Here is a 20,286-nt window from a genome sequence, read left to right on the forward strand (position 1 = left end):
CCCAACAAAGAATCAAATATAAGTCGCTGTCTTTAACTGAAGGCTTCAGGTAGCCCTGGAATTCTCCATCTGGCACCCATGACACCACAATAATGTGACACACCATCTTGGCACTCCCAATTTTTAATTATTTTTTTAAAAAATAAGTTGGGAGTTGGTTGAGTTTTATTGTTTTATTATTTGAGGGGGTGGCTATCGTCTGCTTTCTTGTCTGTGTTTTATTCACTGGGGTATAGGAGTTTCTGCTTTGGGGGGAGGAGGGGGTTCTGAGCATCCCCAGTTTTTCTTACATGAAATGATTATTTTGTAGTGCCTGTGACACTTCCTTAGATGTCCAAAAGTGCCCCCTCCCCAAGTCCCAAAAGGTTGGGGACCCCTGATTTAGCCTCTGCAATGCTTGGAGAAATAAAGAGGTCTCTTGTTTTTATATTTGCAGCATTAGCATCCAGAGAGCACATGAAGTTTGCCAGAATTAGAATCACAAAGCCTTGTGAAGTTCAGAATGAGACACAAGGTGGTGTTTTAGAAAATCAAAGGTGGGACATGGTGGGATGGGGTGGCGATATACCTCTGTTATGGGTAGCACCATAGCTGCTCAACAAAACAAGTGCTCTGTTTTCAACCTGATGAGAACAAATTTGTAGCAAAGGAACTACATCACAATCTCAAGCACTAGATCTGCAGCAGTCCAGATTATCTGTTCCTCAGTTACCAGCATACAATTTCAAGGGCACCTGAAATTAGATGTGCTGTTTGCGAAGTACGTGTGTTTGCAGGTGTGGGGAAGCGAGTTACTTGGCATCTTTACCCTCTCTAAACCTTTTTGGCAGGTGACCTTGCTTGCCCTCAGGGCAGCAGCAAGCATGTCCGAAAACTGCTTCCCATTTCCAGCTGATTGCTTTCTCTGTCTCCCTGCACTTCCTTCCTTCCCCCTCTCTCTATCTCCGGCTCCCTTCCCCCTCCCTTTGCATGGACAATGGCTCAGTCTCTGGTCTGTTGTCATTTTAGGCTCCAAATATCCCATCTTCTCCTTCATTATTTGCTGAGAAAAGCTGCTTATGCAATCTCTGCTGTTTCTCTTTGTTTGCACGCTTGCCAGGAGGAACTACTATTCCTATTCCTATTACCCGTAAGTAATTCTCATTCACTCGCGCTCGCTCCGCTGCTCGCTGCTCCCAGTTGGTTCCCTTTCCTTGTCACATAAATGTTAAAGTACCATTTTGGGGGGCTTCAGGGGTGTGGGGGGGGGGGGAAACGGCTGCTGAAATAAAATGTAGAGACTCCAGAGGGAGGTGGGGAAGGGGTTTGACGCTGGAGGGGATCAAGACCTGGAATGCCTTTTGGAGAGGCTATATACACCTCAAGAGAATACAACTCACTCAGCTTCCACCATGTTTCATTTAATGGATTTTGCCCATCTGGAAATTAAACCTCTGCAACTGCTTATGTTGGATTCATCTAAAGCCTGTCTTATGAAGATTAGGAGTGGGTAATATTCTTCAGCCCCATAGGCAACCTCATTTGGGGGAGCAGTGTCACATGTTGGGGTTAGCTGGGGCCAGAGGCAAAAGTGGATGGAGCAGCAAATTTAGATTTTCCTTTCGTATATCAGGGTTGTTTTTACCTGCTCCACCCAGGCAAGCAAGAGGCATTCTCAGAATCTAGAGTTCCAGGGCACATTGCAGACAGACAGAAACACCCAAGGAGAGTGGAACAAAGCAGGGTAGATTAGGGGTGTGGCTTGGGAAGAGGGGTGTGGCTAGGGAAGAGGTGTGGTTTGAAGAGAGTCCCAAGGGCCAGACAGACAGGCCTAAAGGGCAGGATTCGGGGGGCCCATGCCTGACATCCCCCACCCCAAAAGTAGATATTGATGAACTGTCGCAAGGTTGCCTCGGAAATTGTTTCCAAATCAGAAGGAATTATTTTTCAAGCAAATCTAAAGCAAGCGCACAAGCCCTCGAGGGAACAATGTATCCCCTGGTCCCTTGGGCCATTACTGCGGGGATGGGGAACCTGTGGCTCTCTAGATACTGTTGGTCTCCAGCTCCAACCAGCCCCAGCCATTATGGACATCATTCCTCCTCTCTCCCAACTGTACACCCCTGATACTTCTGCTGCTTCCAGTGCTGCTTTTTGCCAGGGAAAAGAAAGGCAAAGGTCCTTTGAGGTGCTGGCTGTGAGGGCAGGCAAGGACGGGTGATGGTGGTGAGAAGCCTGCTATTCTTTTCCAACTTGGATTTTATTCCAAGCCTGATAAGTTTCCAAGGACTTGCCTCTCCTTTCATGGAATCAAAGAAACAGCGGGCTTTGTTCCTGCTGAATATTTCCTTCTGATAGTGAAGCCTTTTCTAGCTTACACAGAAATGAACAAATCTCTTGTTAGTAAACACACATGCTTATAGATTTCTGTTTACTTATTAATTCCTAATTTAAGACCATGTTAAGATGCTTTTCACACCAGACCAGTCCCAGGGACATAATGATGCAGTGCTAGAAGAATTAAGACTACTGTACTAGGTTTTATTTCAATTTTCTTCTGAATAGAAATGGGTTATTTAAAATTGTATCCTTATTTCTATAGATGGTTAATATATTGCATAAGGTTTAATAAATGGAAATTAATAGCAATGCATTTTTTATACAGTGGAACCATTTCAAAGCTGTTTGGGAATTCCTGCTCTAGACAATGATTTAACTGGTATAGAAATGTGTCCCAGTTTTAGGAAGGAGCTTTTGAAATCTGTGGCCTAGAAGCTTTGTAAATAAGAAGTTAAAAGCAAGGTGCACAGAACTAGATTCACTCCTCTCATTTATTTGCTTACAGTGTTTCTAAACTGCTTTTTAAAGCTGCTCAGTATGGTGGACCACAAAATCAGATTATAAGGAAAGGGATTTGGTTAAGTGTTAAGAAGAACACCGTGTGGCACAGGTTGTTCACAGCAGTGTAGCAGATCACCTTGAAAGGTCCGTTTCAATTTTTCATCTCTCCATTTATAAGCAGAAGCTAGATGGCTACCCCATTAGGGATGCCGTATCTTCAGATTTCCTACATCTAGATGACCTTTGAGCTCACCCCCAGTTCTGTGATTCTAGAATTGAATATCATGAAACCAAAGAAGAGAAGTGCATCGTTTGTATCCAAATAGCTTTAGTGTAAGCGGAAGACACTTTTTCTTCTGCATGAGTTTCTGCCAGTTTTCTTCTTCACTCACAAACAAGAATACTATGATTGCTGCTGCTGCTCTTCTTCTTCTTCTTCTTCTTCTTCTTCTTCTTCTTCTTCTTCTTCTTCTTCTTCTTCTTCTTCAGGGTTTCACACTGGCAACAAGGAAGGGGTAGCGAAGATGCAAATAAACAAAATGAAAGGTGCAGATTTTAATTTGAGGAATTATCAAGGCTAAACCAGAATTCATGAATTACAGAATGAAGAGGAGAGAGAGAACCAGGAAGCCAAAACAGGGAAGGACTTGGGAAATTTCTCCCACCCTTGCCATGAATCTCCAGATGCCTTTTCTTAGGATGTATCGTAGTGTTTTGACTTTCACCTTGGCATCTTCAGTCTGAAATGCCTCCTTGGGTGTGCTATTATTGTTAGGAGCAATGAAAGGCAAATGATGAGGCATTGTCTCTGTGTTGGTACAGAGCTGAGCAACTTGCCTGATATTAAAAGTCCTACACTTAAAATCACATCGGGGGACTGATCAATAGTATTGATCAGACGTAAGTGGAGCATCACAGGATAGACAGCGCCACAGATTCTGCTTTGTTTTGCAAGGAGGTGTCTGTGGGCTAAGTGTATTTAAAAGGGCCATGGGAGTATAAGTGGGCATTGCAGTAATTTTCCTGCACTGCCTGGGAGAGATGCTGAAAAGAAATTGGGGAAGGAGCTTCAGACCCACATTCTTATTCATTGGAGTTGTGCTAAAATGCCAGTTAAGAGCAGAGAGGGGGGTGACACTTCATTAGAAGTTATCTATTTAAGAAAGGCCACTGTCAATATACTACAACTACAACTACTACTACTAAATTTATTATTACATCTCACCCATCTGGCTATGTTTCCCCAGCCACTCTGGGTGGCTTCCAGTAGAATATAAAAACATAATAAAACATCAAACATTAAAAACCTCCCAATACAGGGCTGCCTTCAAATATCTCTTTAAAGGTCAGCACCAACACTTTGGATTGTGCTCAGAAACACACTGGGATCCTTTAGGACTGGTGTTGTATGGTCTCGGCGGCCACTCTCAGTCACCAGTCTGGATTAGTTGTAGTTTCTGAGTCATCTTCAAAGGTAGCCCCATGTAGAGTGCATTGCAGTAGTCCAAGCAGGAGATAACCAGAGCATGCACCACTCTAGCAAGAGGGTCTGAGGGCAGGTAGGGTCACAGTCAGCATATTTCATGGGGGAGCTTTCCCTTTTAATTGATCTACACCAAGGAGAATAATGGCTTATAGATCTGCTGGAGGATGAATAGTGTAAGCCTGACTATCTAATAAACTCAAAATAGCTTCATTTTCTGTGGAACAGAAACATTTTTGAGTGGTCCCACATATTGGCTGCTTAGGATGAGAAGCAGGCAGGAGCCAGAAATTTTGTAGTGGTGGAACTTGAGGGGTGTGAAAACATGCAAACGGATGTGTGTTTGTGTATGTGTGTGTGTGTGTGTGTGTGTGTGTGTATAAAAATTTAAAACTTAGCTTTCTAACATTTTTAAAGAAGGGCTTAGGGTCATAGGCAACTAAGTTCTATTCAGAGTAGAGCCACTTAAATTAACAAACGTAAGTTAGACGCTAATGTTGGATACAGCCCCTAGGACTTGCCAGATCAGATGAAGTCTCTCTCTAATCCAACCCAAATGCATCATGGGCTCTCATCATGGGCAACCCATCAATAAGGTGAAGCCATTTGCATCAGGCAGCAGGTCCAACCCCCCCCCCCCGCTGCAGTGGCACTGCTGCCAGCCCCACTGGGGCTTTGCCTGTGCCACCACCGCAGTGCCATTGCCCTCACTGCTGCATCAGTTGCACCATTGCCACTGCATCATGGTGGCAGTGCAGCTGCAGGCAGGGGCACAATCGGGGGGGGGGGAATCCACCCACCCATTTTTTTCAAGGAGGGGGGTGGGTGGTTCCCCCACAAAATTCCGTGGTGATCATGCATATGCACTGTTCATATGCCATGCAACATGCTCATGTCACAGCTCTCCCCATAGCTGTCAACTTTTCCCTTTTCTTGTGAGGAATCCTATTCGGAATAAGGGAATCTCCATTAAAAAAAGGGAAACGTTGACAGCTATGGCTCTCCCCCACTCTGCCCACTGCTACTGACCCCAAAACTAGCATGGGGTGTGTGTGTGGTGAACATGGTAGCGCTCTCTCTCTCTCTCTCTCTCTCTCTCTCTCTCTCTCTCTCTCTCACACACACACACACACGGTGGAGAATACTTGCAGCAATTCTGCTAGGTGGCCTTTTTCTAGTGGGATTGGGGCAGGGGAGACAAATCTCAAAACTTTTATCAGGAGAAGTTTGGGCTTAATTCTAATTACATGGATGCAATACCTGAGCAACCAGGGAGCTTGATGCCTCGGTTGCTGTGTGATGCCTGTCCATGGCAACGTAAGAAGCTTACCCTACAACCAATGTTCATGAGCCTCTCTTCATCCTCCTACCTGTAGAAGTTTGAAAAATGTACCTATCAGGAAGCCCCAGAGTGGACCCCTTTGTCTGATGTGCGCCTGCTTTCCTCCTTTGTGATTTTGCGCCAGGAAACCAGTGAACATGGCCAAAGCGACGATCAACTACCGCAATGAGAAGACACACATGATGAGTGCAATTGATCGAAGCTTTACGGACCAAAGTACCCTGCAGGAAGATGAGAGGCTGGGCCTGTCCTTCATGGACACACACAACTACAGTAACAGAGGTAAGTTCCAAGCAAGCAGCTACAGGGAGTGACTTGGCTTTTACGCTCTGTGCTGAACCACATAGACCAATGGCATTGGTGCTCAATAACAACATTGGTTTTGCTTAGATTACAGCCAATGTTTCTGCCCATGGTACCTTGCTGCAAGCAGTTCACAGATGTAATAGAGAGGTATCTTGTTTGGCTTCTGTGGGATGTTGGACCCTGCAGCCACACAGGGGCAGTCACATCGTACAGGATGGGGGAGAAAGGGGACACTTTATTCCCCTTGGCTGAATCCCAGCAAGGGAGTGTGGTGTCCCTTCCTGCCATTTTGGAAAGAACACTGTTGTTCAAAGAACTCTGAAGAGGAAGAGAGAGTGTCATGTTGCATGCATCCCATAACTGATATGTGCAGGGCGACTGAAGGACTGTCACGTTGTTGCCCAGCCAGTTGTACCTGGTTGGAAATTATGGGTTGTACCACTCTTCATCCAAAGATCACTGGGCAGTTACACATGCACATGTTTGTGTGGTTCTTTCAAACTGTTTTCTATGTTGAAACCTGCCCTGTGTCTTTTTTTTAAAAAAAGTAAAGGGCAGGTAATTAATCTGATGTTGAGTAGGAAGAAGTGGAGGACCTTTGTCTCATCAGGGACATCTTCTTATTCAGGCTCCCTCTGACCTATTTAAGGCTGTAGCAAACCCATTCTGAGTTTATTTAAAATAAGAGAGATGACGGGGGAGAGAGTATCTGCAATACAGGGGCTATAGCCATATGAGTCATGTGGGTACTTGTCCCCCTCTGGGATATTCCCAGAATAGGAGGAAGTGTTTAAGCCCCTGGGTCATTCACAGTCTTCCAGATTAAGGTTTCGAGGTGTGCCTGAAGGCACCAAGTGAGTTTCATTTTGTTATAGCAGATTCTCTCACCCTGGAGCTCTGTGGTTTCATGCTCTGGACTTTGCCACAGGATATATCATCCTAAACACACAATGTCCCACGCTATCATGATTTAACCTTCACAGTCAGGTACTCCAAGGCAGGCTGTAAGTGCTTTGAGATTCTAGGCAAGCCCTCCTAGCCACCTCTGGATTTTGGTTTCTGTCTGGAACCAGTGGAAGTTTCAGAATTCTATTCCCAAAATGCTGTGTGGCTGGAAGAAAGAAAACACGAATGCTCATACAATGGACATTCATTTCCCCATAGTTATTTTCTGCCAAAGCATAAACACTAAGGAAATGAGCTTTGTTTGTTTGAAGGAATGTTATGGTGTGGATTGTTTGTAGGTTTCAGACTGGGCTTGAATGGCAGTGTTTAGTTCTCAAAACGAGAACTACTGGTTTCAAAGTGCTCTATCCAGACAACTGTATTCCAACATCTTGCTTTACAGTCTTGGGGTCAAATAATGGATTGGCCTAATGGGATTAAGAACAGCCACTGCTGCAACTTTATTCTTTTTCTGATACAACTTTCATGGGGCACATCTTTGCTAAAAATAGAGCTACATGCTCTCTGTCCTTTGAATGTGCTTGGCGCTGGTTTGCCTCTGACCCACCTGATTTCCATTTGTTTGATTTGACCCTGACTGAATGTTTAAAAATCACAGGCAGTAATCTTATTTGAAATGCTTTGGCATGGTGCAGAGAAGAGGATCTTTATGGTTCCCTTCAGTTCCCATTGCAGTAGGATTCTGAGTCGTTGCTAGCTTGCATACGGTTGTAGATTAGCCTAAACCAGGGATGGTGAACCTGTGGCCTTCCCAACTCCTATCAGCCCTGTGAAGGATGATGGGAGCTGTAGTCTGGCAGTATCAAATAACATAAAGGTAGAAGAAAAGCCCTGCTGAATCAATCCAAAATCCCATCTGGTTCAGCACTCTGTTCTCACAGTGGCCAACCAGACACCCATGAGAATCTAGAAAGCCATGGGTTCCTCAGCCTACACTTTGGCTCCATTATCTTTCCCCCCGAAAATCTGCTCTGCATTGAGACTGAGACTGATCAATGGATTTTGCTAGTGGTCTGCATCCAAAATTATAACCTCACCTGGCTACCTAGTAACCACCTGTCAGCAAGAGACATTCAGAGCACTGGAATTGTGGTTCCCATCTTGAACATGGCCAAGCATATTGAGGAACCATACTGAGAATGTTTGCCCTATTTCCTCCAGCCTCGCAGCATCTGCTCTCTAAATGCAATGCAACCCCCCCCCCCGCCCCAGTCAAAGCTGTAGCTTTGGGATTGGGATGGTCATGATGTCACAATCCCTGCGATTCTTGGGAGCCAGTGCAAATATGGTCCTTAGTGGAGAGGATGTCCTACTTCTTGCAGTGATTTTTATTAGCAGCGCTGCAACATACCTGCAGACACACCCATGCTGCACTTTGTCTACCCTGTTTTTCCAAGGTTCCATATTATGCAAAAACTTTCAGGAGCACAGGGAGCTCCCTCACCGTAGCTGCCCTTTGCCTTGTGGCAGACAGGAATGGCACAAGGGGCATGGAGCTAGCCTGCTTGTCCCTGTACCAACCACCGTTCTCCATATGTGAGCATGGCACAAGCTATATATAAACCCAAGAGCAAAGTGCTCTGGCCAGAAAGCAGTATATAAATGTAGCAACTAACAAACTAAAATGAATATCCTTGTATTTTCCTGGGGCTGTTTTTTTGTTGATTTCTGATTGCGGCCGAGCTGTTGTGAACATTCAAGAGTTAACGCGGCAGAGCCTCCACGTTAGGCCGAGACTGATAATTTCACACCGGTGAATGCATTTCTATGCTGATTTAGTTGTAAAGTAATTCTTTCTGTGCCCCAGTTTCGGCCATATGCTAATAACACCTGCTATTGGAACTTCAAGATGCTGCCTTGCTCACATCTTTCCTCTGCAGACTACAAGATTAATATGGTTTGTACCATTGTCTCGCAGACAATAGAAGCCCAGAGGGCAAGAGTTTCCCTGTTTTATACATCTCCGCAGGACTATTATTTTATTTTAGTTACTGCACCATTTCAGTTTCTTAGAATGCTCTTAACAAGACCAGTTTGTATGAACAATTTGTCTTCTGCGAGCATCTGAAAGAGCTTTCGGCCCAAATTTGCTGCTATTGCTTTACATCTATTGAAGGCAATGGAATGACGCCTGCTTTGACTGGCAGTGGGTTTAACCTTGTTCTTGGGAGGCCCTGTGGAAAAGGGAGTTTTCCAAAGCAATTGCCAAGGGGCTGCAGACTCTTTCTACATTTACCCACAGAAAACAAGAGCCCTGCCCTGACTCCCACACCAGCATTAAACTTAGAAGCTCCTGACATCTGCTGATTGGGGTGGACTTTGGTAATATGGTGTCCTGAAAAAGGATGGAATTTGGCTCCCCCCCAAAAAATAATAGTAATAATAAGTATTTTCACAATAATTCATTCTGGTACAGTTGCTTTTTATGGATTTTCTCAGTAGGTTGACTGTTAGCACCTGTCTGTGTTGAGAGACAAAAGGATGTTGGGGTGAAGTCAAACCACTGCATTAGCAGGCTCAAGCCTGGGCAATGTATATGGAGGTCCTGGGCTACCCAGATGACAAGATAGCCTAATTGATGTGGTCCAAGGTAAAGCAGAGCAATATGTTTGGCACCAGCTTGGCTGCTGGAGTTGCCGGAAGGAAGAGTACAAGGCACCATCCAACCATCTTAGGGACTCCACTCTGGATTTTTGCTGGGTTTTTCCTCCTTTTTTCCGCCTGAAGATATCCCACAAGGCAGCAGAGATTTAGGACCACAGTTTTCCTTCTCCTAGATGGGCTCCCTTCCCAGGTTGATGAACCCCACCTGCCCCCCACTTCCCTCTTCAGCATGTGCAGAAACTGCTTTCTTGGCGGTTGGACCCACTGTTGGTCTCATCCGCTCAATCTGCAAGTGGCTGTCTTTGCTTGCAGAGGAAGTCCCAAACTCGCAGAGGGTTTGAGACCCATCGGCTGCCCTCACCTGGTTTAGCTGACCAGTTGAAGCCATTCCCCCTAGGTTTGGCAGGGGAATCACCTGCACCTTCCTAAATCTGGTGATGTGACTTTAAGGCAGCAATGAAGATTTGGCATACTGTGACATCAAGGCATTCATTTGCCCACAGACTGCCTGGGGGCTTTGTAGAAGACTGGCATCCATTCCCATTTGAAAGAACAAGCAAGGATTTGGCCTGAAAAAGTCCTTACTCTGAGTGGCCATTCAGACTGGGCCTAGAGCAAGGATGGGGAGGCTGTGTCCTCCAATTTCTGCTGGAGTACAACTCCCATCATTCCTGACCATTGGCCATCTTGGGTGGGACTGATGGGAGTTGGAGTCCAACAATATTAGGAGAGCTGTGTCTTTCCCACCACTGCCCTGGAGGCCAAGAAAATCAGCAGTGACAGCAGTAGCAGGGGAGAAATGAAGCCACTCAAGAAAAGGCCCAGCAGTAGCACAGGCCTATATGCCAATGGTGGGGGACCTGTGGCCCTCCAGATGTTCAATTCCTGCCAGTCCCAACCAGCATGACCAATGGTAAGAGAAGATGGGAGAGGTACTCCAGCACTCTCTGGGGGCCAGAGCTTCTCCACCTCTATTATATGTGTCCACTCAGAAGCAAGTCTCATTTAGTTCAGTGGGGGTCCTTCCCAGGTAAATGTTGTATAGGATTTCAACCCCAAAACACCCTGTCCAGCCTTGCTCCCCCTCAAAATGGAGCTTGTAGCGTTTTAATCAGCAGTGAACAACTACTCCTAACTAGGTTTGTTTAAAGCCCATGATTTATTTGTTTGTTTGCCTAGGAAAGCACGTGCAAGCTAAGATACATGCATAACGCTGTGTTCCTACCCCAGGGAAGCTCTGAATGGCTCATTTCCCAGAGATCGGGAAAGGCTAATTTTCCCGGGGAATAAGACATTTGCCACGGCTTCTGTTGTTGCGGTAATGGTTTCTGCATGCTATCTGAGCCCCCTTGTGCACATCACTCTCGTACAATTTCCTTTACATGCTTGCCCGATACATCTCTGTGGGCTTTTAATTACCAAATGCACATGTTGCCTTCTGGAAACTGCAAGCAAAAGGGCAAGGAGGGAGGCTATGTGGTGACATTTGCCCAGAAGATGAATAGATGCTGGAGCTGTAGGATTGAGCCCAAAAGGATTATTATGATGAAATGTTGTTAGGGCAACTACTTCAAGAACTCTGCCATGCAGGGGAGTTGCGACTTGAGCAGAACTCACCAGGATAATGCTCTGAAAGAGAGAGAGAGAGAGAGAGAGAGAGAGAGAGAGAGAGAGAGAGAGAGAGAGAGAGAGAGGGAGGGAGGGGGGCACTAAGTGAGATGAAGAGAACTCTTCAGGATACAGGAGGTGTGCAAGTATCAAGAGAATTTAGCAACATAAAGATGCATTCCCAGAATTACTTAGTGCACATTAGCTGTCTTGAACATTGCTTAACTACCCTGCCCAACTTTAAATGAGAGTGAATTTCCAGGGGAAATGGAGGAAACAAGGATTCTAAACAGTGATGCCACTGAAGATTAAAAATATCAGGCTCCAAATATGGATTCATGATTTTTGGAAGGATTTTGAATACAAAAGTACACAATACATACCACATTTTATAACGACATCGCCTGCCTCTCTCAAAATGGCCTATGGCTCATGTTCAAATAAAGCCTAATGACCAAAGATTTGTATCCACCAGGAGCTATGCATTTAGTACTGTGGGCCCAATTATACAGAACTTTCTTCCAGTTGAGGACAGACAACTGGAAGCTCCCTACTGAGGTTCTGGTGTCTAGTAAATGCCCCCTTTTTATTATTCCCACCAACATTTTGATTGAAGTCTGATTTCAGAGTTTTAACAGATTTTTATTTGTATTGTATATTTTGTAAACTGCATAAAGACAATGGTTGTTAAGTAGTATGTAGATTAAATAAATAAAATAATCACATATGCTTCAAGAAGATGGCATGCACAATGTAAGTGTAAAGATCCTTAGCCTTACCATTTTGGGGGTGGGAAGCCCTGCATTGTTTACAACAGTGCCTTATCTTGCTACTGAGCTATACTTGCATACTGGAAAGCACCTACACATGTGCAATAACCACACATTTAGAACTCTCAACAAATATCCCCCTTTTTTCAGTGTTTTCCAATTCTACTCATAATTCCTGTGTTGTTTCTGAATATTGCTGAAGGCAGTTTGCCCTTCTCTAATTCTAATTTGGGTTAATGAATGTGAATACAGAACCAGGAAGGGTCTTTGTGTGGCCCAGGGAAAACTTTATCCCTAGGGAGGTCCCTTTGCTGTATAATTGGTTTAAAAGCCCTGGTCTACCTTGTTGAGAGAGATGTTGAGTTAATTCCACTCAAGATGAGTGGACTTCATTGACGTCAGTAGCATCATATTACTGCCATTACCAGAGAGATCAGTACTTGATCCCAGAGAAGAAATTGCATTTGTGAACATCTCCATTAATTTTCTATTTTTTTAAAAAACAACAACCCACTTTTTAAAAATGATATTTTACCAACACAAACATTTGTACAAGTCATTTTGAACCGATCACTGTAGAAAAGAGACAAAATGGCAGAAGCATATTCAGGGTTGTCTCTTTTTTTTAACGATTCCATTTGATTTTTACAAATTCATTCATACACAAAATCGCAAATTATAAAAATTACACAAGATTCTTCCGAATCTCTAGACTTCCCTCCTCCCCTCCATGGCTTCTTTAATTAACCTTTTCAACTACATTCTATAAATCCTCCTAATTTTCCAGTCCTCCATTGTATCCAAATTCTCTGTAACATTACAAGAGTTATTTAAGACCTGCCAAAGAGTTCAGGTGTTTATAGTGGTCTGTCAAATATAGTATAAATTTCTCTCATAATTTGTTGAAGTTTTGATCCTCCTGATTTCTGATTTCCCCAGTCACTCTTGCCATCTCTGCATAGTCCATTAATTTAATCTGCCAGTCCACTTTGGTAGGGACTTTATCGTCTTTCCAACCTTGGGCAAGCAGCATTTATTCAGGGTTGTCTGGTCCTCACATGCTTTAAAGTAGTACTTTTCAAAACCTATCTATGTGCACCACCAGCAGAACAGCACTGGTTTAAAGTCATCAGTTTGTAGTATAGTTGGACCATTGTCCAAGCTGAACCATGCTCACTAGCAAACAGGTCTTCCTTCCTCTTTCCAGTAGAAGCTGGCTGTGCAGAGTTCTGATTAGCTGTCTCTTGTGACAATCATGAATCTGTTTCAATCCCAACTCCATGTTTGGCTGTGCAGAGTGCTGATTGGCTGGGCCTTGTAGAAAATCATAAAGCACAACTCCCCCTGTCCTTCCCTTAACAGCATTGTTTCAAGTTAAAAGAAAATAAGCTTATATGTGAGTGTGGAATTCACCAAGTAGGGATGGGGAGCAAATTCAATTCAGTTCGTATTGAAAGGTGAACCTACCAAATTCACATTATCTGAAACAATATGTGAACTTGGCTGTCCTTCAAAATTTGAACTTTTCTGAATTTTGCACACCCAGAAAAGAACCTTAGGGGCATAGCAGGTCATCTGAATGTGGTGCAATTGAGCAGGTACAGTCAGATTTTCAGGACCTTGGACAGCCCCACATTAAGCAACTTGCTCCAAGTTCTGCAGTCCCCAATGAAACCTTTGTGTTCTCAGTCTGTGCTATCACTCTCAAGCGTTACCTTTGTTTTTGTTTTCCCTGGAGATTAAGTAGCTTACATTATTATCTAGCACTCCAACTCATTTTCCCCAATTTATTTCCTAGCTCGTTGTTTGCATCAGTGATCCAGCAGTGAGGAGCAGGGAGTTCCAGTGGGGAAGATTGTTGCTTGTTTGGGAACCTCAGTCTATGGGGATACCTGTTCAGGGGAATATGGAAATGCTCTGGCTCAGAACCAGTGTGGGGACCAGCTCTTCTGTGATGTTTGCCACTGGCTTTTAAGAACTGGCTGTGCCCTTGTCTAAGTTGGAGTGTGAGCTACTGCCCAGACTAGGTGGGTGGGTTGTCATAGTAGTCTGTGGCAAAAAATCTGAATGCAGTAGAAGTATTAGACTATTTAGGTCAACTGTGTGACCTGCAGCCCTCCAGACATTGTTGAATGACAAGCCCTATTATCCCCTGCCATTGGCCATGCTGGCTAGAGCTGATGGGAGTTGTCCTTCAGCACTGACTGTACCCAGACCTGCATAGCTTTATAGAGGGACTTGTGTAGGTTCCTGTTTTTCTCTGGATTCCCTTTCCCACCTCTCTGTCACACCTTGTCTTATCATTCCCAGGTGACCAGCGCAGCAGTGTTGTCAATGAGTCCAGCAGCTTGTTAGGGGGTTCCCCTCGACGGCAGTGTGGGCGCAAAGGCTCCCCCTATCACACTGGGCAGCTCCATCCTGCTGTCCGAGTGGCTGATCTTCTCCAGCACATCAACCAGATGAAGACTGCAGAAGGCTATGGCTTCAAACAAGAGTATGAGGTGAGAATTTGGCCCCAGGCTCTACCAAATTCCTTAACCCTGATATGTGAAGCCCACTGAACTTGAAAATGAGAAAGTGAGAGAAACATCCCTGTTTTGAACCCTTATCCTCCAGAATTCTGCACATGGGTAGAATAACCCCCTCCTCTCTGATCCAGATATTTGTCTACAGTTCACAGAAGGCAGTGAGGAGGTTGGGGACTAGCACACTGGTCCCCACTCTCCCTTATGCTGTTCTAATAATGTGGGGGGTGATGGACAGGGAGATTAGAACACCCAAACTGAGCTCTAGATTTCTGGAATTCCTGTGTTGCTATGGCACGGTAACCAAGATGCTGGCTTAGCCTGGGGAATTCAAAGGGAGTTTCTGTCTCCCGGCTCCTTTCTTCTTCTTTTCTGAAAGGACACTGTGTCCCTAAACCACAACATCACCTCTTATGCCATATCAAAATGGAACATGTGCAGCCCCTCTGCTTTACGACACTGTCAGAACAATATAGTTTATGTTTCCCGTGAGACATGCCTATTGAAGGTCCCTCCATTCTCTCTGCCAAAAAATATTACTGTCTCGTGTTCAATTGTTTCGGATGTCTGAGACACTCGCTCCTCTCCAATATTATGAATTTGACAAACCTGAGCTAGTCACAATAATTAGGGCACCTTGAAAAGCTGTTGTATATGTTCCAAACCAGTCATTTGAAAGGCACTTGGATATTAGGAACAAGCAAGGCAACATATCATTTTCTTCCACTTTCTCTTTTTTGCTCATAGCAGCGGGGCTGCAGTTATTTCACGTGCGCACAAGAGGTATGCACACACACACACACACACACACACACAGAGTAGCTCTGTGTAATAACAGGAAATAAAGAACCATGGGAAGCAGAAGATTCCATAATCTGGGGGGCGGGAGGGAATGAGTCATTTCTGCAGGGAGGGAGAATACAGATGTAGTGGAATGAATCCACTTTAAAAGTGCCCCCTTGGGGAATCCCTTTAATGAAAATAGACACTGATGAAAATATATTTCCACCCTACCAGTGATATATCTATATCTGTGTGTCTGTCTAACTATCTATCTCTATCTCTCTATATGTATGTGTGTGTGTATATATATATATATATATATCCCCTTCAAAATATTTATTCCAGGGTGGTTTACAATGTAATTTAAAGCAAAACAACAATAAACTATACACTAAGCCAATTAAAAGTAATAAACACACCACATAATCAGCGCAGTGCAGACATTAAACTCGCAATTAAGGCAGCAAAGTAAAAACTTCAGTTCAAGGGTTTGTAAATGTAGCATCCTCTCGACACAATGGCTGCTGCTGCTACCTGAGGGATGCAGTTTGGAAGCTAGCAGTTCTGGTCCTGAAATGTGCGGTCCATAGGGTCTTTGCTTTTGAAAATGTAGATCTTCCTCCCTAAATTGACTTTAGAGCAGAAAGCACACTAAAAATGTCTGCTACACAATTAAGGGTGAAATCCTATGCAAATTTAACTGGCAGTAAGTCTCAGACTGTGCACACATTGCACTTTTCCTGCACGCATACACACACAAACCCAAACCCTGGGAACTGTAGTTTGTTAAGGGGGCTGGGAACTGCAGCTCTGTGAAGGGTAAACTACAGTTCTCAGGAGTCTTTTGGGTGGGATGTGCTTTAAATATATAGTGTGTCTGGAGTCCCATTTAACTCAATAGTAATTGCTCCTGAAAATACAAGGAAAAGATTGTACTGGAAAAACAGAACAAAACCTAACAGTGAAATCCTACAGACTTGTACGCAAAAGTAAGTCATTTCCATGGAGCTTACTTCCTAGTAAGTAGACATAGGGCTGGAACCTTAGTCAATTAATCATATGTGTTTTAGTTGATTGATTAATTAAATCCCCATTTTTCTGTCATTGATTAACCACCTATTTTTGCTGTTTTCGTGCCAACTTATAATCCAAAAGGATGCATACCCACCCAACACATATCAGTGGGAAACCACAAGGGGAAAAGGATACTTACTTTGTTTTAAAGATGATCTTCCTATGCATTATCAGGCATTATCAAGAGGCATTCTCCTTTCTAGGCATGAGAAAATGCCTATAAGAACGTAAGGATCAGACCCAAAGACCTATCTAGTCCAGCTTTATGCTTCCACAATGGCCAATCTGATGCCTCTTCTAAGATGGTACTTGCCATTTGTAGCACCTGTATTAAAAATCTCTCTCTCTCTCTCTCTCTCTCTCTCTCTCTCTCTCTCTCTCTCTCTCCATCTTAAACCCTTGGTGAGTTAGGCTCTGGCAGATTGAGCAGACAAGACCAAAAGTGGGCCCAATGGTCAAGAGGGCGGTTTCTGAGATGTGGCTCACCCTTGATTCTGAGATCTGTGGGTGACTCCCCTGTAGCTTCTCCTGTTCTACCACCATCCTGGAGCATGCAGCTACAGAACCAGTTACGGGCCCTTTAAGGATTGCATACAGCTTTCCCAAATGGGCAGAGACACTGCAAGGAGAAGGCCTTGCCAGCCTCCTCAAGAAGAGCCCTGCTGAATCGGGCCAAAGGCCCATCTATCCCTTGTCATGTTCTCACAGTGGCTAGTCATAGAATCATAGTGTTGTAGAGTTGGAAGGGGTCCTGGTGGTCATCTAGTCCAACCCCCTTCAATGCAGGAATATGCACTTGTCCCATATGGGGATCGGACCTGCAACGTTGGCATTATCAGTGCCACACTCTAACCAACTGAGATCAGATGCCCTTCTAGAGGGCCACATTTCTTCAAAGGTAATCTTTTGAGGTCCATATTTGGTCCACAGTGGGTGGGGCCAAAGCCAAGAGTGGATGGGACCACTTCTTTCTCTGCCTCTCTCCACCCCTTTATTTCTCTCTACCTCCCTACCCCAACATGCAGGTAACTGGAGTTGGGATAGAGAAATTAATTTTAGGGCCACATGCATTGCCGGGGGTTGGACTAGATGACCATTAGGTCCCCTCCCAACTCTTATAATTCTGTGAAATTAGACTGAGTGCTGCCACACATTACTCACCTCTGCTTCAGATGCTGTACAGTGGTACCTCAGGTTACATACGCTTCAGGTTACAGACTCCACTAACCCAGAAATAGTCCTTCAGGTTAAGAACTTTGTATCAGGATGAGAACAGAAATCGTGGTGCGGCGGCAGCAGGAGGCCCCATTAGCTAAAGTGGTGCTTCAGGTTAAGAACAGTTTCAGGTTAAGTACGAACATCCGGAACGAATTAAGTACTTAACCCGAGGTACCACTGTACTTGACTGCTCTGTGGTTGGCCACAATATGGATTCAGCTTTCTTGACCCTCTGTGTGTATGTTTGCTTGTTTTTATAAAAAAAATGTAGGTCATCTAATATTTTAATGCAGATCATCTTAATATTCCCGAAAGATACGTGCCCCTCCTTCTGCCCTGGTCATTCACTGGGGAAGCCACTGGGAGCACCTCACCTAGGCAGTGGGTCTTGATGCTGTATGGTGGAGCCCACCCCTAGGGGAGCATCTGGTATCTGTGCTGTCAAAGGAAATTATGTGTGCTTGTTCCCCAAGTATTCTTTATGCAGATAATAGACTTCTGTTCTTCCTAGAGTTTCTTTGAAGGCTGGGATGCTTCAAAGAAGAAAGACAAGACCAAAGGGAGACAGGATCACATGCCAACCTGTGAGTGTCAGAGACAAAAGTTCTTTTTTTAAAAAAAAATCCACAAAGAAGGGAAAAATCAATCTCTTTCTTTCATTTCGGATGTCTGAATGCCCCAAAACTCTCCAGCGTCTGGAAAGTATGCATTTGGGTTGTGGTTTGCAGGCATCTGAGGACTGTCAAATGCACAGCAGAGGTTGCATTTTGCTCCAATCTGGGTTCAGTTTTGCAAATGCAACCACTTCATTATAGCCTGCAGACTTCAGATCTTTGCACCTCGGGGGGATTCCATTTAGTTTGAGACGTGTCATTCCTTTGCCTGGAATGAAATATGTCACACAAGTTACTAGCGAAGGCTTTGTGGGCTGGAAAGTCGGTTGCAGCCAGATAAAATTCTGCCTGGCAGGAGGAGAGGGCTGGAAGCGTGACGTGACCTCAAAACTCTGAAGGGAATGAGTGCAGGTGCTTGGGTAGCATTTATTTATTGAGAGCAGTGTTGCATAGCGGTTAGAGTGGCAAACTAGGACCCATGAGTCTAGGATTCAGGTTCACATTCAGCCAGGAACCTTTGGCTAGTTAGTCTCTCTCAGTGCAACCTAACCTTAGACAGGGTTGTTGTGCAGGGGGAAGTAACCCTAGAGATGAAGTTTCAGTTAGTATGGAATAATTTGGTAGTGTGGGCCACCCATTTGATTCTGTACCAAATACAGGCTGTGAGGAACAAAGGAAGCTGGTTCATACTGAGCCATTGGTCCATGTAGCCAGGGGGTTCCAAAGTGTATGTGCTGTCATGTTAAAAGATCTATTTCTTACAAAGGCAGAGCAGGGATTTTGTGGCACTGGTGACACTTGCCAGTTCTGTAGATCAAAACAGTCAACTAGGCATATAGGTGATCTCACAGGTAAACTGGTGCCAGGGTTTATATTCTAACAGTTGCACCTGGTGTGCTCTGTGGTGTGATGAAGGGTCAGCATTGGCAAAATATTCCTGGTGTAGTGTTGTTCAGGATTTGCTGAAACTGCCCATTGTTGTTTGCTGCCATCACTGAGTGAGTCAGCTGGGCCCATCAATGGAGAAGAGGCTACATCAAAGGGCTCTCCCCCCCCCCTTAAACCTCAAACCTGAGCGTGATAGCATTCCACTGCAACATTTCAAGGACTTGTCAACTGTTTAAGAAGTCCGACACATGGTTGCATGGTGTGTCTGTCTGTCTGTCGGAGAATGTAGAGTTTGGTGGTCGGGAGAGTTTTGGAAAGAGCTGAATGAGTAACCGGGGACATCCCCCTCCATAGAACAGAGGGGGAAGCTGCAATTCACTTGGAATCTGTGCTGTAAAATAGCTCCGCTAAAGACTGGTTTGCCTCTGCAACACCATCCTAGCCAACTATTTTTACCGCTTCTAATTATAGCCTCCCGTTCTCTGCGTTTTGCAAATTGAAATTTCATGTGAACATGATGACAAAAACGAGAGCTAATTGTTCAAAACAGCTTAGTGGGAGCCAAACTCAGATTCCACCCCATTCCCTAACCAAACGTCCCAATCAGGTGGCAGGCAGGGCCAACCCACCTATGAAGCAAGGTGAGGTGACTGCCTCAGGCGGCAGAATCCACAGGGACAGCAGACCTGATGTAGATCTTTATTATCCCATGGTTCCTGATGCAGATCTTCACTGACCCCTTCTTCCTTGGCAGAGAGGGAGGGCGCCATTTTGTGGTCTTCCTCAGGTGCCCAAATGTCTTGGGCTGGACCTGATCACTGGGAAGGTTCTGCATAAGAAGCTCTGGGAAGTAAGCTGCCCATTGACTGCACTCTGCACTGAGGCAGTTCCATCTTTCTGTCCTGCATGGAGCAAAGCTCTCTGTGTCATCCTAATGTTGCCCTTTCCTCAACTCTGCTACCATCATGGTGCCAGTTGGTATTCAGCAGATGTCTTCTTTGGGTGGTGACGTGTTCTGGGTCACTGGTCTTCAGCTGATGTGTCAGGACCCAAAACTACATCATGGCCTGATCTAAGGTGGGTCACAACAGCAGCACTACCATCATACAAGTAGAAGGTAAAAGTTAATAAGTGGGTCCCCAGAATGCATATGTGGGTTAAAGGTGAGTCTCAGGTCTGAGACTAGGTAACATCTGATCCACCATATCTCAGGTAACCATGATCTTACAGTCAAATGCATTAATTCTGCAGAGTTCGTTAATGTAGAGACGAGAGATTTATTCAG

General features: G+C 44.7%; 1 protein-coding gene across 10 annotated transcripts in view; it reads left to right on the top strand.

The window, feature by feature from the left end:
• PTPRU (protein tyrosine phosphatase receptor type U) overlaps nucleotides 1-20,286 on the top strand; it is a 373,235-nt gene that overhangs the window by 290,011 nt on the left and 62,938 nt on the right. For 6 of the 10 annotated variants that reach the window (XM_081920503.1, XM_081920504.1, XM_081920498.1 and 3 more), the window contains exons 15-17: nucleotides 5,770-5,927; nucleotides 14,210-14,400; nucleotides 18,011-18,083. In XM_081920503.1, the coding sequence (XP_081776629.1) occupies nucleotides 5,770-5,927; nucleotides 14,210-14,400; nucleotides 18,011-18,083 (422 nt within the window). Of the gene's footprint in view, nucleotides 1-1,099; nucleotides 1,130-5,769; nucleotides 5,928-14,209; nucleotides 14,401-18,010; nucleotides 18,084-20,286 lie in introns of all 10 variants that reach the window. The other 4 variants (XM_081920500.1, XM_081920501.1, XM_081920496.1 and 1 more) reach the window with 1 other exon arrangement.

The sequence above is a fragment of the Podarcis melisellensis genome (genome assembly GCF_964234715.1).
Source record: "Podarcis melisellensis genome assembly, chromosome: 8".
Classification (NCBI taxonomy): domain Eukaryota; kingdom Metazoa; phylum Chordata; class Lepidosauria; order Squamata; family Lacertidae; genus Podarcis; species Podarcis melisellensis.